We start from the raw sequence: 22,289 nt of genomic DNA, 5'->3' as shown, positions 1-22,289 counted from the left end.
CATGCCACATGAGGCACCAGATAGGACTATGTAGAGACTGACAGTATGCGATTTTTAAATATTTATGACATTTCACATAGTGCCGCATTATAGTGGAATAACATGCTGGTTAACAGTCAGAAAATCTGTATTCAAGTGCTGCCTCTGCTACTTTTTGCTTATTTGACCAACCACTTCCCCTCTGGGCCTCTGTTTTCCTTATCTATAAAATGGGAGAAGGAGATAATCTTTAATGTCCCTTTCTGCTCCATATGCTATGATTCTGTTATCCAATGTAATATTTTTTCACTATTGGTATCATGCTTTGTATAAATGTATTTCTTTTTTATGAATATTTGGTTTATTTTAAAAAGTAGTTTTCTAGGACTTCAAAAATTGCTGCTGTAGCAATATGCTTGCATATAAACAATGCATTATTTATAAATTAATCTCATCTCTTCATAACAGTAGATCCGGCTAGAGCTCTTAGCAACACTTTGTTAATCCTTATTTTTTGTTATACCATTTACATGAAAGTAACCAGGATTTCTTTAAATATAATCAACAACTTCTCTCTAATTCAAACAGAAATCATTCCCTGTCCCCCTTTCTAGCTAATTATTTTGATATTTTCTAAGATTATTGGTTGTTGAAGTGTGGGTATTTTCTCCACTGGCACAGGTTGCAGTCCTTACATATTTTCATTAGTTAACAGGGCCAAAGATTTCAGCTGCTAGTTGCCTACGTTATGATGTTAAGCCTCTCTGAAGTACAGGTAGGTTGGTCCTTAGATGCAAGTTGTCCTAAAGCCAACTTAACCTGTCTTCTTTTTTATATTTTATTTTTTTAATTTATGGACTAAAACAAGTATTTCCATAACATAGTATAAAAAAGATGATTGCACACGAAACTGCAGATCTCTTCTGTACAACTTGCTATTCCTTTTAAACACATAATAATCATGTAAATTTCTTTTCTTTTCTTTCCCTTTTTTTCTTCCCTTCCCCCGCCCCCAGCCGTAGAGATGGCCACCATTAGACACAAATAGGTGTGTGTGTTTGTGTGTGTGTGTAAAATTATTCTGAACGTACTTCTATTTATCAGTTATTTCTCTAGATGCAGATAGCATCTTTCTTCATATGTCCCTTATGGTTACTTTTGGTATTTATGATAGCCAAAATGACTTATTTGCTCAATCATTCTTAGAACAATATTGCTGTTACTGTACACAAAATTCTCTTGGTTCTGCTCATTTCGCTTTTCGTTATTTTATGCAAGTCTTTCCATGTTTTTCTAAGATCATTGAGCTCATCATTTCTTCTATCAAACTAGCATTTCATCACAATCATACACCACAACTTGTTCAGTCAGTCCCCAATTAATGGGAATCCCTACAATTTCCAATTCTCTGCCACCACAAAAAGAACTGCTATAAACATTTTAGAACACGTAAGTTCTTTTCCTTTTTCCCTAATCATATTTTGAAATAGACCTAGTAGTGGTATCAAAGAGTATGGGCAATTTAATAACTCTTTGGGCATCATTCCAGATTGTTCTCCAAAATTGTTGGATCATTTCATTCCACTAACAATGAGTGTGTCCCAGTTTTTCCATATCCCCTCCAACATTTGTTGATTTCTTTTTCAATCATTTTAGTTAATCTGATAGGTTTAAAATGGTATCTCAAGGTTGTTTTTCAAATGTATTTCTTTCTAAGCTATTGATTTTTCTTAGCAACATAAGCCTTATTGCATAAATCTATTAAAACAAGAAGTTAATTTCATCAACAAGTAAGGATTTGCCTTTTTTCTTTCCTTCCCTTCCCTTCCTTCCTTCCTTTCTTTCCTTTCTTCCCTTCCCTCCCTCCCTTTCTTCTTTTCTTCCTTCCTCTATTCCTTCCTTTCCTTTTCTTCCTTCACTTTCTTCCTTCCTTTCCTTCCTTTTTACCCTTCCTTTCCTTTTTTCCTTTTTCTTCCTTTCTTCCTTCCTTCTTTCCTTCCTCCCTGCCTTCCCTTACTTTCTTCCTCTCTTCCTCATACTCAAGATTTTATTACCTCACAATATCTTGAGGATTCTATTAATTTTGCCGCTATACCCCTCAAATTAAAATATGGATCAGATTTCACCTGAAAGGTAGAAATAGAGGTTGCATTTAGAACAAACAAACTTCTACATATCCATAGAAGTCTTCCTGCTAAGTTTAACAAAATGCTTTGTTGCTAAGGTGTACTGAGGGAGCCAGTGCCTGCCTGCTGCAGCTCAGGACCAGACCCATGACTACCCTTTCCCTGTAACTATAGTGTGAGGACAAAGCTAATCAACTGCACGTGTTTTCTTGCTATGGAGCATAACTAGCAAACCATTGTTCTGGATGGTTAGAAGCTAATTTCTCATTGTTTTCCATTCACTTATATCTAAGCTTATATGCAGCTCCAGGCAGCTACTGAGTTTCCCAGTTGCCTCTGTGCTTAACCTTTATGTTGCAAAGTCAAAGTCTTTTTTCCCTATCAAGTGACAGATGAATGAGGCTCAGAATCTGGCATCAAGGGGTATTTTGAGCTATGAAAAATTAGAGTTTGTTAAACTTTTGCTCAGAGATACGTAAAGGATTAAAGAAAGCAACAGAAGTATGGTGAAAAGGGATTTTGGAGTACTGGAAGAGAGAAGATAACTACTTATGAGGGAAAACAATCATGATTCTTTACATTTGCACTGTCCTTTTCCATTAGACCCTTCACCCTCAGTGACTAGAGGTAAGAGGTAAAGTGCCTAAAATCACACCAAGTCAGCACCAAGGGCAAGCCTGCAGATAGATTTCAGGATCTCTGACCAGTCCAAGAGGATTTAGCTGTGCTCTCTAGGTCAGTTCAAACTTTCCCCTGCAAACCTCACAAAGATTTTGTTTTGAGCCCTGCCACTACATTGAGTATGGGAAGTTACACTGTATTTACTTCACCTTTCTCCCCATTAGTGGCACTTCAAGAGGTTCTTAACCTTTTTTCTATCTTGGCCCCCTTTATCAGTGGGTTGAAACCTCATGATCCCTTCTCAGAGGAATAATTTGTAAATGCACAAGATACATAAAATTGCAATATAATTATATTAAAATACATTTGGCAAAATACATTTTAGAAGGTCCTAGACCCCTTTGAGATATCCAACCCCTCCTGCCTTCTCCACCTTTTCCCCAGGAAAGAAAAAGAAAAAAAAAACTTGGTCTTCTCAAAGAATAAGATTCTTTTTCACACTAAGATGCAAGTTCTTGATAAGGCTCTCTGGGAAATGTACTTACATTTTGAGAGGGACAAAGCATCAAGCCAGAATTTTGGGTTGTATTAAAAAACCCTCAGGTAAAAGCAAGCCATATGGAAAAGTTTTGCTGTTGGTAGTGGTGGTGGTGGTGGTGTTTTCTCGCAAGCAATGGAGCCTTTGCTGAAACAGTGACTTAGGGATAGGCAAACTCAAAAGTTGATGAAAACTTCAAGGATTGCCCAATTTTAGAAAGGGTGATCAGGGAAAAGGGTTGTCAGGGTCAGTTAAAGTAGAAAAATAATGACGAAGGTGAAAACTGGTTGTCAAGAAACTGAAAAGGAGAAATTTACATAGTTATTAAAAGGGAGTAAAGCCTGGAAATCTATTTACAAGCCAGGACTTTGAGAATGAAAAACGAAGAGGACCACTAATTTAAACTAACTAAATCCTTTTATGACCATTTAGATGAAGTTAGTCTCAAGGTATAGTTTCAGGAGTTCAACTAAGGACAGCCTTTCCAAGGAAAGTTAGACACCTTGCAGTAATCAAAGTTTACAATGCACATGCCCAATTAATCTCTAGGATGATCTGACCTTGAGGTGGTCTCTGTGACTTTGGGTTGAAGTCCAACTTTCTGTTGGACCTTGGACAAATCACTTTATCTCTGTGAGCCTTAGCTCCTTTTCTGAACGGTAAAGGGGACAGATATTTGTACTACTTTAAAGGATTGTCCTAAGAAAAGTTCTGTATAAATCTTAAAGCACCCTATAAGTGCTTGATCATGATGAATGAACAGAGCTATAACAGTGAGGCTATGCTTTGGGTAAGCTAAGACTAGAGAAGCAGAAAAATATGTAAAATACGTATCTACTATCTCCAGAATTCCTCATTAGGAAAAGAAGGAGTGTAATTTTATATGCTGGGCACACCATTAGGTAGTTGAGTGCAATTGAGTTCAGCAGGTGAACATTACGGAAGATTTAATAGTACTAAGGACTAGCTGGGTACTCAGGTTGGGAATGAAGGAAAGGCATTTTAGGAGACTGTGTTTGTGAGACTGGAAAGAGAAAGATTTGGAGGTGAATGAATTGGGTTGGCTGGCACAGAGCCCCAAATCATAGAAGCTGGAAGGGAGCTTAGAGAAAATGTAGTCTAAGTCCCTATCCTCATTTGGCAGCTAAAGAAACTGAGGAGCAGGAAGAAGTGGCTTGCCTCTTAGGTTACACAGGTAATAAGTAGCAAAACCTGGATTCGAATCGTTTCTTGATTTCAAATACAAGCGTTCTCTCCTCTTTGCGAAAGCAAAAGGAACAGGGGTGACTAAAGACAGGAGGCAGGGAAGACCCTAAGGAGAAGCGGTCCGACCTTCGGCCGCCGCCACTTGGCTGGGGCCGGTAGTGCGGTCTGTGCGGAGCTCTCCCCGCAAGCCGAAAGCCCTAGGCGGACTCACTCAGCCTCCCACCCGCCGCTCCTCCCTCTCAAGACCCTGGTTGGCTCGGGCGCTGCCTAGCGCAGCAGCGGCGGCAGGAGGAGCCGAGCCCGCCCAACCCCGAACCGCTCCCCCCCCCAACCCGCCCCCCACCCCTGAAGCTGGCACTCGGGTGGCAGGAGCAGCGCGCACGGCTGCGGGCTTCCGGCCTCGGAGAGGCAAGTATAGGAGCGGTAGCAGGCTCCAGAGCAACAGCCGGCCTTGTGGCTCCAGCACACCCAGTGTTCTCGCCCTCTGCTACCCCGGCTCTTCGCAGCCTGTTCTGTCCCTGGTGGCCGGAGGCTTCCGACCCCTTGGGACCCCCACCGCCAACATCAAGAGCCCCTCAGCAAAAGATCAGAGGCTGCTGGCGCCGGCAGCTTCAGCACCCACCATGGGGAAGCCGGCGAGGAGGAGATGGGACTGCAAGAGATTCCTTAAGAACAATTGGCTTCTGCTATCCACAGTGCTAGCTGTGGTCCTAGGTGAGGATTTGGATGGAGACGGAGATTGGGATAGGGATGGGGATGAGGATGGGGATGGGGATGGGGATGAAGACAGGGAAGATGAGGGAGGCTCTAGGGAGCTGCACCTGAGGGGCTACTTTCTTGCCGATATGACTGTACACACACGAACATAAGAGTATGCACCCCAGGACTCGAGGTTGTGTGAAGCATGTGTAGCATGTGTATGACTGTACGTGTGGGTGGCACAGCTGTGCCTGCCCACGGACAGCCTTGAAAAATGTGTTCCCGGTTGGGGGGCGGGGGGAATCTCTAACCTATGCACAAGATCCTAGGACTTAGAGCTGGAAGGAACCCCCAGAAATCATCAAGGATAACCCCCTCATTTTTCAGACAAGGAGATGCTTCCCCGAGCCACCTCCTGGCCACATTTATCTTGTCATGCAGAAGGAAAGAATGCTTTTTCTGTGGCTCCCTGTTTGATGTTTGCTGCCGGTTTTCTGTTTTTACCAAGAACTGGCAGTGGGTTGGGGGGAAAGGAGGGGGTAGTGCAGAGAGGAAAGGAAGGGAAAGGGGAAAGAAAATGCAGTCTAGTCCTTCCATCTGGCAACAAAAATAATGATGCTTTAAAAAATAATATCTCTGCATCCTTTAAAAGAAAAATTTCTCAATCACCATCTGGAAGGGGCTTGAAGGCAAATGAATGATCTGCTCGGCTTATTTAGGTGCTGAATGTCACAGGCTCCTGATGGGGAACTGGTTTATGGGTATATGGGGGTGTGATTGTATGTGTGTGTGTGTGTGTGTGTGTGTGTGTAACTGGTTTATGGGTAAGTGTGTGTGTGTGTGTGTGTTGCTGACACTAAAGAGAGGGGGTGGCTGCCAGAGCGATGGCAGCAAATGAATTCATTTTCACCATGTCTGAAAATCTGCCAGTTGGATTTCTGTTTGTGAGAGAGAAAGAGAGAGGGAGGGAGACCTGTGGGGGTCTTATAGATAAAAGAGGTAGCAGGAAAAACCAGATCCCTCCTCCTTATCACCATTTGAGCATTATTCTTCATTGTCATTTGCTCAGAGGACGCTGCACTCCTCCTAATCCAAGCTTCCTTTCATTCCATATTTCTTGTGTGTGTGGCTTTTGCCAGGAGGTCGCATTTAAATAACATACTTCAGGCAACTTACTTGGCTAGGTGAGGTTCCAGTAATTGATCAGAAATGTAAATTCATCTCCTTTAGCTGCTTAATTTCTGTTAATGTAAACAGACCTGGACTCTCCTCCCCCAAATCAATAATAATTTGATTTAACAATGTGTTAATACATTAAGGACCTATGATTACCTTTACCTATACAGATCACAACCTATCTATAACTTGTAATTTTAGAATCTTAATAATAACACATATCTATTGTATGTTGCTATATGTAAAGGTTTATAACTTATAGAACTTAGAGTCAATAATAATTGATGTTTACAAAATATTTTAAGGCTTGCAAAGTGTTTTATGTACATTATCTCATTTGAGCCTTGTAGTAACCCTGACAGGTACATATTATTGGTATTATCCCCATTTTACAGTGAGGAAGCTCAGGGGATCAAGGAAGATAAAGTGACTTCTTGTTGTACAGTTGTGTCCAACTCTTTGTGACCCCATTTGGGGTTTTCTTGACAAAGATACTGGAGTGGTTTGCCATTTCCTTCTCCAGCTCATTTTACAGATGAGGAAACTGAGGCAAACAGGATTAAGTGACTTGCCCAGGGTCACTAGTAAGCTAGTAAGTATCTGAGGCTGGATTTGAACTCAGGAAGATGAGTCTTCCTAACTCCAAGCTGGGCACTCTATCCACTGTGCCAACTAGCTGTCCATGATCTAATTGTTCGAAGTATGGGAATCCAAGTCTTCTTGATTTCAACCTCTTTACTCTGGCCACTATTCTATAGAAGATGAACTTGAGGTTACTTTTTCTCCTCTTACCAAAATTTCTCCTCTGTTTTCTCCCCTCTGACAAACTCCTATAGAGCGGAGCCACCCCCACTGAATCCCAATATATTATATTATATATATATATTATTATTAGAGCTGCAGCCCACAGGCCCTCCAGAAGAACCAGGATTTGAAAAGCCCACCTGATCCCTGTCCACTTTTAGAGCTAGTAACAGGGGTTAGGCTTTGAAAGGTAACAGGGACAAATGTAGGTCTCTCACTTCATTTGTCTCATACAGTGACTTCCACAACTGACTATTTTAGCATCTTTGCTGGTCCCCATGGGAAAATCTGAGGCATCCCATTATCACTGATAATAACAGCAACTTCATAATTCTAAAGGCCTTTGCAAACATTTTCTCAGTAAATCCTTAGAACAACCCTGGAAAGCAGGCGGCAGTAATAATAGCTCGTATTGATGTAGGGAGTCAAATGCTTTCCACAGAACAATCCTACCAGGTTGATAGTGAAAATGTTATTCTCTCTTCACAGATAAGGAAACTGAGGTTCAGAGAGGTCATACAGGCTGAAAATCAGACAGTATTGCAGAAATGAGATGACGGCTCAAGCCTTTTGACTCCTCTATGTTCAGGGGTCCTTCTGGGGTCCTTTACCACATCTGTGCCAGAATTATATGCCCATCAAGGGGAGAAACTAGAGTTCAAAGAAGTCAAGTCATGTAGGATGACAGGATTGAAGCTGCAAGGGACCTCAGGGGCCATCTAGCCCAACGATCTCATCTTACAGGTGAGGAAACTGAGGCCCACAGAGGGTAAGGCACTTGCCTACATAGGGAGTAAGTAGCAGAAGTAATATTTGAATATTTGGAGTCTACTGCCTCCAAAGCCATTGATTGTGTCCCATACCACCCAGGGCTTTGTGACTAGTAAATGGCAGAGCCAAGGTAGGAGTTCAGATCTTTCTAACTCCAAATTTTGTGTTCTTTCCAATATGACTAAAATCACTAACTTGTATTCACACTGGGCTTGAAAGTTTTCAAATGACTTTCCTCACAATAAATCTGTGTGGTGGTTTAGAGGGTGCAAACAATGGTAAGAGCTATCTACATAGCCCTTGAGAATGATATATAGAACTTATCTCACATGATTTTCACAATAATTCTTTGAGGGAGGTGATGTGGTTAGCCCCATTTTACAGATGAGGAAACCAAGGCTTAGGGACTAGATGAATGACTTCAAGGTCACACAGCTCATAAGTATTTGAGGTAGAATTTGAACCCAGATCTTTTCTAGCTCTAGGTTCAGCATACTGGCTATATGCTAGGTTGTCACAATAGTATTACTAGCTCTATTTTACAGATGAGAAAGCTGGGCCTTTGGAAGCTTCAAGTTGTTTGTGGCAGATCCTTCACCTAATTAGCCATCAAAGTCAGTATTCAAACCCAGTTCTTCTGTCTAAGCTCCAAGTCCAATGTTCTTTCTACTATCCCATACTGCCAAGTAGATGTGGAACTTGATAGAAGCCTTCAGACGACCTCAGGGTTTAAGCCACATTGGGTATTGTTCTATCTGAGAACACAGGGGTTCTAATGGCAATTCTCTGTGCCCCCCCATCCCAGATCCTTACAATTTGACATGCATTTTAACTATTTATGTTGTCCCATCAGTACAAAATTCCTGCATCACCCCTACCAAGAAACTAATAGATTCAATTGTACAAACATTTATTAAGCACCTAAATTTATTTTAAATTTATTTATGACATTCATTTATTTTTAAATTTTGAATTCCAAACTCTCTTCCTCCCTCATCTATTGAGAAGTCAAGTAATGTGATGTCAATTATACATACAAAATATATTTTCATATTAATCATGCTGCAAAAAAAAGCAAGAAAAATAAAGAAAGTTAAAAAGTATGCTTCAATCTACCCTAGAGTTCATCAGTTCTCTCTCTGAAGGAGGGTGGCATTTTTCATCATGGGTTCTTTGGAATTGTCTTGGATCATGGTCTTGATCAGAGTAGCTAACTCATTCACAGTTAATCATAGTGATAATATTGATGTTAACTGTGTACAATGATCTTCTGGTTCTGCTCACTTCACTCTGCACCAGTTCATATCAGTCTTCCTAGGTTTTTCTGAAATCATCCTGCCTGTCATTCCATACAGCACAATAGCATTCCATCACAATCATATACCACAACTTGTTCAGCCATTCCCCAATTGATGAACATCCTCTTAGTTTCCAGTTCTTTGGCATCACAAAAAGAGCTGCTATAAAGACTTTTTGGACAAATAGATCCTTTTACCTTCTTTAAAATCTCTTTGGGATACAAACCTAATAGTGATATTATTAGATCAAAGGACATACACAGTTTTCTAGTCCTTTGGGTATAGTTCCAAATTGTTCTCCAGAATGATTGGACCACTTCACAACTCCACCAACAGAAGCACCTAAATTTATTAAGCAAAACACTGTTCTGATGGAAGACATACAGAGTTTAGAAAAGATACAGATGCTTTCAAAGCTGGAAGGAGCCATAGAAGTTTTCTAGTCCATTTTGCATTCTTCTCATTTTCCAGATGAGAAACTAAGACCCTGAAAGGTCAAGTGACTTATTTGCCCAAGTCCATGCAGGTAGTAAAAGACAGAATGTGAACCCAGCTCCCCTGACTCCAAATCCAGGACTCTTTCCATTCTTCCATGCTATCCCCATGTTCAGATTGGGGGGGGGGGGTTGGATATGATCTTTAGTTCAAAAAAAGTGTTTTTGCAACAGACTGGATGAGAAGAAAAGAGAAGGGGAGAAACTTGACAAATGATTTTCTTTCCTACTAAGAGATTTAAGTCAATTTTAGCCCTTTTTAGGGAAGGCTGATCCCTCTGATGCCCTCATTGTTCATTAACAGACCCATGAAAAGAAAGCTTTAACCTCCTTGCAAACCACATAAACAGCAAGATCAGAGCATGGTGGAAAGAGGATTGACTTAGAAGTGGGAAGACTGGCCTCTCATAGCAACTCAGCTACCCACTAGCCATGTGACCTTGGACAGATTACTTCACTAATTTTAGTCTCTGTTTCTCTATATCTAAAATGTGTAAAATGTAGACTAGATAGTATTTGTCTATAGGCTAAAATCCCATGGCTGTAGGATTCCTAGCTGGTGATACAGTGGAAGTCATTTAATCTAGTCTCCTCATTTTAAAGCTCAGACTTCGCAGAAAACTGAGGTCTAGAGGTAAAATTACTTGTGCATGATCATACAGGCATTAAAGAAGAGAGTCAGGGTTTGAACCCAGATCTACTGACTCCAGATCTATTAAGTTTTTCAAAATACTACATTACTTTGTTCTTATTCCAAACAGGAGAGAATCTTAAGGGTGAAATGTCATTTCTCTTCTTAGAAATGTTGGGATTTCTCATATATACAATTTAGACCTGGAAGGGAACTTAGAGATCATCCAGTCCATGTAGTTCTTAACTATATTTGTACCATGGACTCTAGTGAAACCTACAGTTCCCTTCTCAGAATAATGCTATGAAATGCATAAAAATACATAGAGTTAGGCAGGAACCAACTTATATAAGTCCCAACTAAAATCCTACCTTCTACAGGAAGCCTTCCCCAGTCCCTCTTAATTGTTTGCCATTTATCCTGTATGTGGCTTGCTTTGTATATATTTGCTAGTTGTCTTCCCCATTAAACTATAAACTCCTTGAGGACAGGGATTGTCTTTTGCCTCTTTCTATATCTCCATTGCTTAGCACAGTATCTAGTACATAGTAGCTTCTTAATAAATGTTTATTGATTGATAATGAGTATAATATGTATATAATAAAACATAGAGTTATCAGGATTTTCTTAAAGTTCATGGACCCCAATCTAGGAAGCTAAGAACCCCTGATCTAGTCCAACCTTTTACATATGAGGAAATTGACATCTCTTCCAGGTATATCCAGAAAGGAAGATGGAAAGAAATAGATCTCTCTGCATTCATTTAGGACACGGTTACCACAGACACTTTCCCTCCCCCTTCCTCTTTCTCTTTTTTCCATTAAAAAAAAAGCTTACATAATGTTGTTGCCCACCTATTCTCTTTGGTATAGCCCTGGAGCCATGTTCCCTGAAGGATGTATATTAAATGTAAGAGAGCCTTTAGGCTACCTGAAGCCAAGGTGGACTCTCCAAGACAAGGGGAGAGGAGGCCCCAACAAGCATGTTGTGAGGGTGTCCTGCCCTAGCTAGATATATTTCACGGGGAGTCCTTCAGCCTGGAGCCTCTAGCTGGGCCCTGTCATCACCCCTGGATGGCATTGTAGTCATTACTTTGGGCACAGAAGAGTGATAAATAGGTAGCTTTTGAATCCCCTAATTATAGACTGCCTTACTGGCCCTTTGCTGCAGTGGCTGCCATCTGGGAGCCAGATCCCTATACCCTCATCCTGCTCTGCCCAGGTGGTCTTGAAAGAGCCTGGTTAGCCTTTGCTTCAAGATGTCTAAAGATGTTGAAGAGGGTTCTTGCTTAGATACAGTCTCAACTGGATCACCAAGAGAGGTTATCACTTGCCCGGAGGTACCAGGTAAATAAATATCAGGGCTGGGATCTGAATCCAGATGCAGTGACTCCAAATACAGGGCTCTTTCCATCACACATCACAGCTGCTACTCCCAGCTCAGCTTCTTACTAGTTTTGTGACCATGGATAAGGCATGTAATCTCCCCGAGCCTCTGTGATTTCATCCATAAAATGGGTAAAATCATAACTTGCATTGCCTACCTCACAGGGTCGTTGAAACAAGCAAAAGGAAAGATGAATATGAAGTACTTTTAAAACTGTAACACAATGTTATTTATCACTATTATTATTCCTTCATTAATTCAACAAACATTTATTAAGCATCTACTATGTACAGAGAACCATGATAGACATTAGGAGGAGAAAAGAACTCTGAGATCTGGCCATTGTCCTCATAGAGATTGTAGTGCCTTAGGAGGACAAGATCCATATGCTTATGATTATAAGCGTAAAATAAAATGTTGTGCATGGTCCGATGGGCAAGGGCATTTTCCTTGACTTTATTTCTTGCTATTCCCTGTAACTTTTTTTGTTTGTTTTAAGCTTCCAAAGGTTTTTGGAGGGTGGTTGGATATTAATTTGTTAACTCAGCTATTCAAACTGGTATTTCAGCTATCTGATGAATTACTTTGGAAAGGATTTTAAACTATCATTTAGTGGACTGCTTACTCTGCTTTTATGAATAAATCTTCTGGTACTGTAGGGGCAATATGCTTATAGGCATCCAGGGTGTGAGTAATACAGTGGGTTGTTTTTTGTTTGTTTGTTTTGTGATGATGAGATGAGTTTTGTGAACTTGATTGAGTTTATTTTCTCTTTTTCTGAGGGCTCATAAAGTACACTGATGCTTTTAGTTTCTCTAGAGAAAAACCATTACTTCTCAGATGGAGAGCTAGAAGGGACATTAAAGACAATAACTTTCTCTAGCTTCTTCTAACCCGTGTAGTGGTACAGTGGTTAGAGCTTTGGGCCTGGAGTCAGGAAGAATTTAGTTCAAATCTGGCCTCAGACACTTACTAACTGTGTGACCCTAAGTAAGTCACTTAACCGCTGTTTTATCTCACTTTCCTCATCATAAAATGGGGGTGATAATAATAGCACCTATCTTGCAGGGTTGCTATAAGGATCAAATGAGATAATATTTGTCAAGCAGTTAACACAGTGCTTGGCACATAGAAATCACTATATAAATGTTAGCTATTGTTATTATTAATCTTTTGAGATCACTTCCCTTTTACTGCATACCTACACACACACACACATAGCTAACGCTCATTTCAATACTATATAATGACAAGAACTCACCTTTACAATGAATGTTAAATTTTGCAGAGTACTTTTTCCCACAAGAATCATGTGAGGCAGAGTGACCAAATATTATTGTGCCCATTATACAGATGAGGACATGAAAGTTTAGAGCAGCAAAATGATTTGCCTCAGGGTCCCTAAGCTAGCAAAAGTCAGAGATAGAATTTCATCTTAGTACAATCCTCTTTCCACTACAATGTGTGGCCTTTTAATTCATAGAAGGAAGAAGGTTCTTTAGTCTCAATGAACATTTTCCAGTGAATATCCTTTCTACTAGCATGCAGAATCTAACTTAAAATTGTCTATCTCATGGTGTATGGAGTGTTCAGAGAGGACTAGCACCTCCAGGGAGGGGGCCTGCCAAGCCCTCTTCAGGGCTGCTCATCCACCTTTAATGTCTACCTTTCACTCAGCTCTCACCTGGATCCAAGAAGCTGTAGCATCTGCAGCATCTCCACCCTGGTAAAACCATCTCAGCAGATGGGCTGTACCAGGATAAGGAAAATCAACAGGCCTCAAACCCCTGGGTGAGTCAGGGGAGTGCCTTCTCCAAGCATGTGACTTCCCTCAGAGGAATGGGCAGGTGAGAACAAGTTGTTCCAACAGCCATGAAAGTGGCTGAAGCAGGCACTGCGGAGCACTTAGAGCGTGGTCAGATATTGGAGACACCAAGGTCATCTACTATTTCCTGGACCATCGCCAGTCATTCTGACTTTTGTCATGCTATTGGATTTTGATGACTTGGGAAGAAAGAGTGAGGCCTATGACTTTGTGAACCTCTGCCTCACTTAAATCCAATTCACACACAGGCCATGATATCACACTTGTGATGCCATTGACTCTCTTCAAAAACGAAGGGTGAACAACAATAATCTAATGGTGTGTGTATGTGTGTGTGTGTGTGTGTGTGTGTGTGTGTAATCTATATTAGCTTGTTTATTTTGCTAACGGAGAAGCAATTTTACAGTATCCCGTCTGTAGTCCTTTAATGCAGAACTTCTTAAACTTTTTCCACTCCCAACCCTTTTTTAGTGTTTCATTGGTCTGAGGGTATGCTCAGTGCAAAGTGCACATGCTCTCTGTTCAGAACCAATGCTGCAGTGAAGTTGTATGATGCTGCATGAGTAAGCACTGCCAGAAACACCTCAGATTCATTATGCATTTCATTTTTAATTAATTTTTGGTCATTGTGCATTCAGAAACCTTTTGCTGTGGCCACATTTTTCAAGATCCCATATGGGGTTGTGACCCACAGTTTAAGAAGCACTGCTTTAATGGACCATAGTAACCTCTCCTAGCTTCAGTCTCTTCATCTGCAAAAATGGGCAAAAAACACTCATATTCCCTCACAAAATTGTTTGGAAGAAAATGTTTTGTAAATCTTAAATATGTTGTAGAAATGTGAGCTATTATTATTATTATTTTAAAGACATATTTATATAATCTCCTTCAAATAGCTATGTAAATGTGAGTTTCTGTTATTACCATAATTATAAATAGTGTTGGTTCAATAAGAGCTAATATTTCTATAGCACTTTAAAGCTTACAAAGTATTTTATCTGTTATCTCATTTGGTGAATCCCCAAACAATAAAAATAATAACAGCCAGTGTTTATGGGGCTCTAAATTTAAGGTTTGTAAAGCAATTTACAAATATCATCTCATTTTGTACTCAAAACAACCCTGGGAAGAAGGTGCTATTATTATCCCCATTTTACAGATGAGGAAACTGAGGCAGGCAGAGGCTAAAGTGATTTGCCTAGGGTCAAACAGCTAATAAGTGTCTGGATCTGTATTTGAACTCAAGTCTTTCTGACTCTAGGGTGAGTGCTGTATCCCTTGTGCCACCTAGGTGCATCAACACTATGAAGTGATATTGCAGATATTATTATTGCTGTTTTACAAAAGAAGAAGCACAAAATCAGAGAGTTGAAGTGACTCCCTAAGGGTCACACAGATAGTATAAGTAGCCAGATTTGAGCCCATGTCTCTCCTGACTCCAAGTAGAACATTCTGTTGAACAATTTTATGAACCAAGAACACAGCTAGATAGATGTATGTTACTTCTTTTGGCAGCCTCTTCTTCTTAAAAGGGAAGGGAATAAGTGCCCACTATATGCCAGGCACTGCGTGAGCATTTTTTTATAGATATTATCTCAATTAATCCTCACAACCACTTGGGAGATAGGTGCTGTTACTATCTCCATTTTACAAATGAGAAACTGAGGCAAACAAAAGTTAAGTGACCTGCCCAGGGTCACACAGGTAGTAGTAAGTGTCTGAAGTCATATTTGAACTCAGATACTCCTGACTCCTGCCTGTGTTTTCTCAAAGCAGCAATGATTTGGTTTCATTAGTTAGTCAGACAAAATGTCACCTACCATTCATAGCCATTGAGGTGCTTATCTATACCATTATTTGTTTCAGCAAGCCTAACACTTGAAAATGTTTTGTTATTGAGTATACCTTGGAAATTTGATTTTATCTCCTTGCCTTGTGCAAATCTCTTATGATCGGCCTTTGTTCTTCCAACAATGCAACCAAAGCTAGCAGATACTTTTTTACTAGCTGAAAGAATTAATTCTTTAGAGCAGGAACAACAGAAATGTTAGGACCAAGATGGCAACAAGGACTGAATATTTCTCAAAAGCAGCCCCTGGTAGAGTTCATACTATCAGATTCTCATTCTAAGATGGTAGAATCTCTTTATCAGGTGCTATAGATAGCTTTTTCTGGGTGTTTACACATTGAAGTCAGTGATGGCATGAATATTTCTTGCTCTTAGGTTAAAATGAGAGGCCTCTATAAACTGGCTAAGAGAAATAGTTTAACTCTATCTTGTTAGAGTATATATAGATCTTCCATTTTGCTCTAGCATTTAACTCTAGGGAAATTGGAACTTTTCCTATATCAATCAATCAATAAGCATTTATCCAACCTACCTTCCCGGCCTTATTATATATTATTCTCCTTCAAGCACTCTGAAGTCCAGTCAAACTGACCTTTTTGCTGTTTTTCATAAGCAATACCACATCTGCTTTTTCCATAACCTTTGCCCAGGCTGTCCTCTGTTCCTGGAATATACTCCCTTCTCATCTCTGCCTCTTAGAATCCTTTGGAGTTCTGCTCAGATGCCATTGTATGTTTGAGACCTTTCCTGATCCCGAAGCTGCTAATGTCTTTATCCACATTCCCTGATTGTCTTCTCTTTATTTTGTATATATTTCATTTATACTTACATATGTATGTGTTGCTTCCTGGTGTACATGTTTTTCCTCCTTGAGGGCAGGAACTATTTCATTTTTTCCTTTGTATCAAATGAGATAACATATGTAAACTACCTTAAAGTTCCATTTAATGCTAGCTGTTGTTATCATTATTATTGTTGTTGCCATATTTAGTACTTGACAAATGCTTGTAGCTTGATTAATTTATTGCCAAGCACCTTAACATTTGTCCTCCCTTTTCTCCCAAACTCTCTTTCCTTTCTCGATTTTCATGACTCTACTTTCTCCTGGTTCTCTCCTCCCTCACTTCTCAGTCTCCTTTGCTGAGTCTTCATCCTCACCATGCTCTCTAACCATAGGTAACCTCCAATCCTCTGCCCTGGGCCCTCTTCTCTTCTGTCCTTATACTCATTTTGTGACAGCATCATCATCTCTTGGTAGATCGTAAGCTCCTTGAAGTCAGAAATCAGTATATTTTTTGTCTTTGTGTCCCCACTACCTGACATCACACCTAGCACATAGTGGGTGCTGCTGTGAAATTAAACCACCTTTCTTCAGGCAAGTTTTTTTTTATTAAAAGTTCAAATTTTTTATTAAAAAGACAGTTGGTTGTTTTTATACTAACTGGGGGAAGTAAAATATTAAATAAATATATTTAAAGATTAAGCAGATTTTTAAAAATCTCATAGGTGATGCTTAAAAAAAAAAGACAATAGGAAAAACTGTGGACAGCCTCTTGAAGTCTTTAGAAATGATTCCCCAGCCTTGAAGGGTTGAAGTGTACACATACATAACATATATAAATGTATATGTTGCAAGTCAATAAGGATGTGACCTCCATAGCAAGGTCATAGGATCTGGAATCTAGCCATATTTGCCTACAGATGACATCTCTCATCTTGTCACATAACTCATTCCTTAATTTTACAATTATCTCCCTAAGCTCTAAAAAAATCCAGGGTTATGTTATAAAAATTTATTATTAATAAACTTACTATCATCTTAATAATTAGCTCAAGTCTTCATCCCAGTTAATTAAATATTAATCATTTAATGAACTGGAGAAATCTCCTTTTCCTTTAGTAATGTCTTACTTTTCTATAATTAAATATTAAAATCACTAAATATGTGCAATTTATTACAAATTAAAGCAATAATGTAACAAAGACATATTTACAGTATTTTGACTAGGACAAATGTCACTGCCAGAATTACCTCCAACCTTCAATATTATATGTTGGTAGATGATTCTTTTCTTGCCTGAAAACACAGGCTCACACAATTCAGTTTACCCCAAATACTTATTAAAGGCTCTTAGGATTCTTCACATTTCTTCTCAAGATAATAGTTAAATTTAGTCTTTCAATAAATAAGCTAGATTAGGCCTTTTTTTCAGTAGTCACAAGAAAGTCATTTCAAAACACACTGTACTTGTCAGCTCCTCAAGAACCTTACATAGAATTCTCTTGATAAGGTTCCTTCGTAACATATCACTTATGACAATTCTGACAAGTAAGAAGTTTCGTATCATCTTTTCCTTTTTATTGTCTTTTCCATGCATTTCTCATAAATCTTCCTGGATCACAGATAAAACACATTTTTCTTCCTCTGATCCAAAGGGAGCTGTTTCTCAATTCCTAAGCTGCTTTTCTCAACATTCCGTTTGCCTTCTTTTTGGCTGCTAAAGCTGCAGTAACAATAGCTGTAGTCTCTGTAAGAGGTACATTGGAAAAAGGGGTTACATATACATGAGCTAACAGAAAGGGCAACAAAGCATCAAATCTGGTAGGCATCAGGCCATCTCTTGGATCCAGATTTTTCCATGGCATCTGACTTTAAACATCCTGTAGTAAACACATACTGAGGAAGGACATAAACTCTAGGATTTACCTAAGAGTCACTGAAATTAGCCTGGTCTTAACAGATTAACATCTTCTTGGGCTAGGCATTGTAAATTTGTGGGGGATAATGAGGGTTCTGAGATGTATGAGGCAAGCACACAACAGAAAAGCCAACATTAAAATAGAAGTAGCTAAGTTGGCTTCTGTATGGTTGTTGCCCACGGGACTGGAATGCCCAGTTCACTCTAGCTAGTTTTTATAAAAGCCTCATGGAACACTAGCACTTTCAGAGTCAGCTTTTCCCCCCTAAATGTTAAACTTTTTAGTTGAGAGGCAGCATGGTATAGTACAGAGAGAGCCAGTTTCCAAGTCCAGAAGACTTTGTGTCTATGTGACCATAGACAAATCACTTCTTCACTGAGTGGACGAGAACTTCTTGATGCTCTGGAGATTCCTCTAAGAAAAGATTCTGATCTGCATTGGTGGAGAGAGTTTCCTCCCCCAGAAGGGAGCTTCTTATACCCATGAGATCATAGGTTTAGTCTGTGCTCTAGCCCTTAAAGTTTTTAGTAATGTATTCTGCCCAGCCTACAGGGATATCTCTCCTTCCTCAGATCTCCTGACATTTAGTGCTGAGTATTTGCTGATATTCTTAATGCTCTTTTTAAGTGTATGTTCTGCCTCCTCAATTAGATTGTAAACCCTGTGAGGTCAGGGCCCTTTTCTTATATGTATAGGTATCCCATGTAACTAGATGAGGCTGTTTACCCAATAAGTACTCGGTAAATACTTGCTTCTGCTGACATTCTCATTATCTGGGTATCCACATCTGGTAAAGTCAGCATGTGATTTAGTCTGAGAATACCAAAATTCTATCTTTCCCTCTCTTGCCTTCTTAACAAATGCTAATTCCTAGTGGTGTCATTGGAAAGAAGGGAAATAGGTCTACTGTAGTGGTTAAAAAAAAAAGCTTTGAAGGTATTGATTTGGCAACTCCCGTGAACAGATGTTCACTTACCTCTTGGGTAGTTTTTTCCCATAGACGGGCTTCAGCGACCGATGAGCCAAAGCATTCTCTTCACTCTCTTCTGCATTTGTCACACCCATCCTCACCTCTGCATATCTGTCTCAGCTATTTCCTTACACACACTTGGGCTACCCTCCTTCCTTTTCATCTGCCCACATTCTGTCCATTCTTCAAACCCAGCTTCCTCCACACATCCCTGTCCTACAACTACAGACCCCCACAGACCTGAGCTGCACTTAGTCTGAGCTCCAGTCAACACTTAGTTGTTCATTAGCAGCTAATAGGTTTTATCTACAAATCAACCAACCTTAAACACTTTCTGTACAGAGAGCTCTGTGCTAGGCTAAGGGATATACAAAGTTAGGTAATATTTGGGACTTGGAGAAAGCTAACGAAATTCTAAACTCCTCAAGGGTAAGGGAACTTGATTTATGCACGTCAGTAACTGCCAGAACCTAGCAGTGTTAGACACATAGAAAAATTTCAATGAATATAAGATATAGTCAAAAGTAATGATATTCACACTGAAGGCCAAGTTTCACTGTTTGCTTCATTACTTTATTATCACATCTAGTTCTTCCTGATTATGACTGAATTGCATTATACCATATCATATTACATTATCCTATGATATACTGTTATGTTCACATTACATTGTTCTTTTATCATATATTATCTCGTACTCCACAACACCTTTACATATCTTGTTTGCACGTTGTCTTCCTCAGTAGATTGTGAGCTCTTTGAGGGCAGGGACTGGGTTGTCTGTTCATTTGCTGATTTTTGTGTGTTTAATTTTAGGTCTTTCTTTGTAACTCCAGTGCTTAGCAAAGTACCTGGCACATAGTAGATGCTCACCAAATACTTGTTGACTTGACTAGGAAAATAAAGACCAAAACTGAAACAATCCCTTCCCTGAAGAAGTTTTCATTCTACTGGCCTGCCAATCAATCAATCAGCAAGCATGTATTGATCATTTACTCTATGCTAGGCACTGTGCCATCATTCCTTCAGCGATTAACTTGCTTCTACTCATTCTATATGTTTTCCATGCCTGGTTATTTACCTGTTGTCTCTCCCACTAGAATGGAAGCTCCTTGAGAGCAGGGATATTTTGCCTTTCCTTCTACACTCAGGATTTACCACAGTGTCTGGTACATGACAAGCACTTACTAAAAGCACTTGCCTCACAACAACCCTGAGACATGAGAGGTACAAGTATTATTATTCTTATTCTTCAGATTAGAAACAAAGACTCAGAGAATTAATATGACTTGGCCATGTTTACATAGACAGGAAATATTGGAAGGGGGATTTGAACCCAGGTCTTCTAACTCCAGGTATGATCCTCTTTCCTCTGGACAACAAGGTATATGTGTCTCTAAAATTTAATTAGTGGGTCTAGAAATGTCAAATACTGGATCACTACTAGATCACTATAATGGATCCCTCCCATTTTTGCCATTTATTTCTTGTGAGTGAGAAGGAAGTCACTTAGTTTACAGCTATCTAGAAATCTGGTAGTTGTTGTTGTTGATTGTTGTTGTTGTTGTGTGGTCTTTCAGTCATGCCTGACTCTTCATCACTCCATTTGGGGTTTTCTTGGCAGAGATACCAGAGTGGTTTGCCATTTCCTTCTCCAGTTCATTTTACAGATGTGGAAACTGAGGCAAATGGGGTTAAGTTACTTGCCCAGGATCACACAGTTAATAAATGTCTGAGGCCAGATTTGAACTCAGGAAAATGAGGCTTCCTGATTCCAGGCCAGATACTCTATCTACCGTGTCACCCAGCTGCCCATTTAGAAATCTACTGGAGTAAAAATGCTTTGGTTACTTGAGCAACATAAGGCACATTCAAGGAGCTCATGAAAACCCAGTATCTGAGAGGATGGCCCACAGTTCCCCCCCAGGAGCCTTGACAATCACCTGTCTACACCAAGACTTATTGGTACCCTCACTGAAGTGTTCCTGAGCTGAATGTTTCTGACTCCTCATTGTCTCTCAGGGACTGGGGGGGGAGGGGTCGCAGATCAATAAGTTTTGGCTGGGGCTATTACCAGGTTAACATAACATGGAATTATGAGTGTATTGTTTCATCACTACAGTGATCTGAAGAAGCTTAATTAATTTATGTTTTTAGCTTTAAGCATCTCAGATTAAAAAGGCTTTCAAAGCATAGAAATATTGTTGCTTTGAAAAACTTTCATTGAAAACAACAGGAATGACCTAGTTCCCATATTAATAGAATGAAAGACAAAACAGACCTCTTTCACCACATCCGATACTTAATCAACTTATCACAGCAGAAACACAAATGGCATAATTGTGAGCCTTTTGTGCTTAGAGCAAAAGTGGTTCTTTGTATACAAATGCATTTCTGGACAGCTGTTGAAATACTCAAGTGGATTCTTGGATTTATTTGATCTACAAAGCTTTTTTCTATATCATACTGTAACTACGATGTTATTGTAAAAAAAAATTATTACCATGTAAATAGGTTGTAGATTATTGGAGTTTCCTATAATGCTAGCCAGAAATTTCAGGGATTTGTTGGCATGGTGGGATTTTTGCAGGACATTCGTATCTTCCTCCACCAAATCCCCCAATGACTCATCATGACATGGAAAGCTACCCTAACAGCTCAGCCACAGCAATTCGTTAAGTGACAGCTCAAGGCATTGAGAGTTATGATCTGTACTAGTGAAGGGAGTATACATACCAAGCAATCAACAAGAATTCATTAAGCATCAACTGTGCCAGACACTGTGCTAGGGACCGGGGATACAAATTAAACAATAGATATTTATCAGTCTCTTACTTTGTGTGAGATACTTTTCTAGGTGCCCGGAAATACAAAGACAAAAATCAAACAACATAAACTCCTTGAGGGAAAGAACCCTTGATTTAAACATGGATCCTTAAAGAACTGAAGCATTCTTGTTTATGGGAGGGAGAAAGGAGAAAAGAGGAGAGGAGTAAGGAGGAGAGGGGAGGGGAGGAGAGGAGAGGAGAGGGGAGGAGAGGAGAGGAGAGGGCAGGAGAGGAGAGGAGGGGAAGGGAAGGGAGGGGAGGGGAGGATAAGGTAAGGGTGAGGAGGGGAGGGAAGGAAGGAGGAGGAGAGAGAGAGGGAGGGAAGGAGAGAGAGAGAGAGAGAGAGAGAGAGAGAGAGAGAGAGAGAGAGAGAGAGAGAGAGAGAGAG

General features: G+C 39.9%; 1 protein-coding gene across 3 annotated transcripts in view; it reads left to right on the top strand.

Annotated features, from left to right (window-relative positions):
* The first annotated feature begins 4,841 nt into the window (after positions 1–4,841).
* The window catches only part of SLC1A1 (solute carrier family 1 member 1), a 108,828-nt gene continuing 91,380 nt past the window's right edge, over positions 4,842–22,289 (top strand). For all 3 annotated transcript variants that reach the window (XM_027862890.1, XM_027862891.1, XM_027862889.1), the window contains exon 1: positions 4,842–5,184. In XM_027862890.1, coding sequence (XP_027718691.1) covers positions 5,094–5,184 — 91 coding nt within the window. In that variant the 5' untranslated portion in view covers positions 4,842–5,093. The remainder of the gene's footprint in view (positions 5,185–22,289) is intronic.

This window comes from Vombatus ursinus, unplaced genomic scaffold (assembly GCF_900497805.2).
Source record: "Vombatus ursinus unplaced genomic scaffold, bare-nosed wombat genome assembly UNPS02014770.1, whole genome shotgun sequence".
Lineage (NCBI taxonomy): Eukaryota > Metazoa > Chordata > Mammalia > Diprotodontia > Vombatidae > Vombatus > Vombatus ursinus.
Note: the sequence above shows the minus strand (reverse complement) of the source record. Positions and strands in the feature narration are given on the sequence as shown.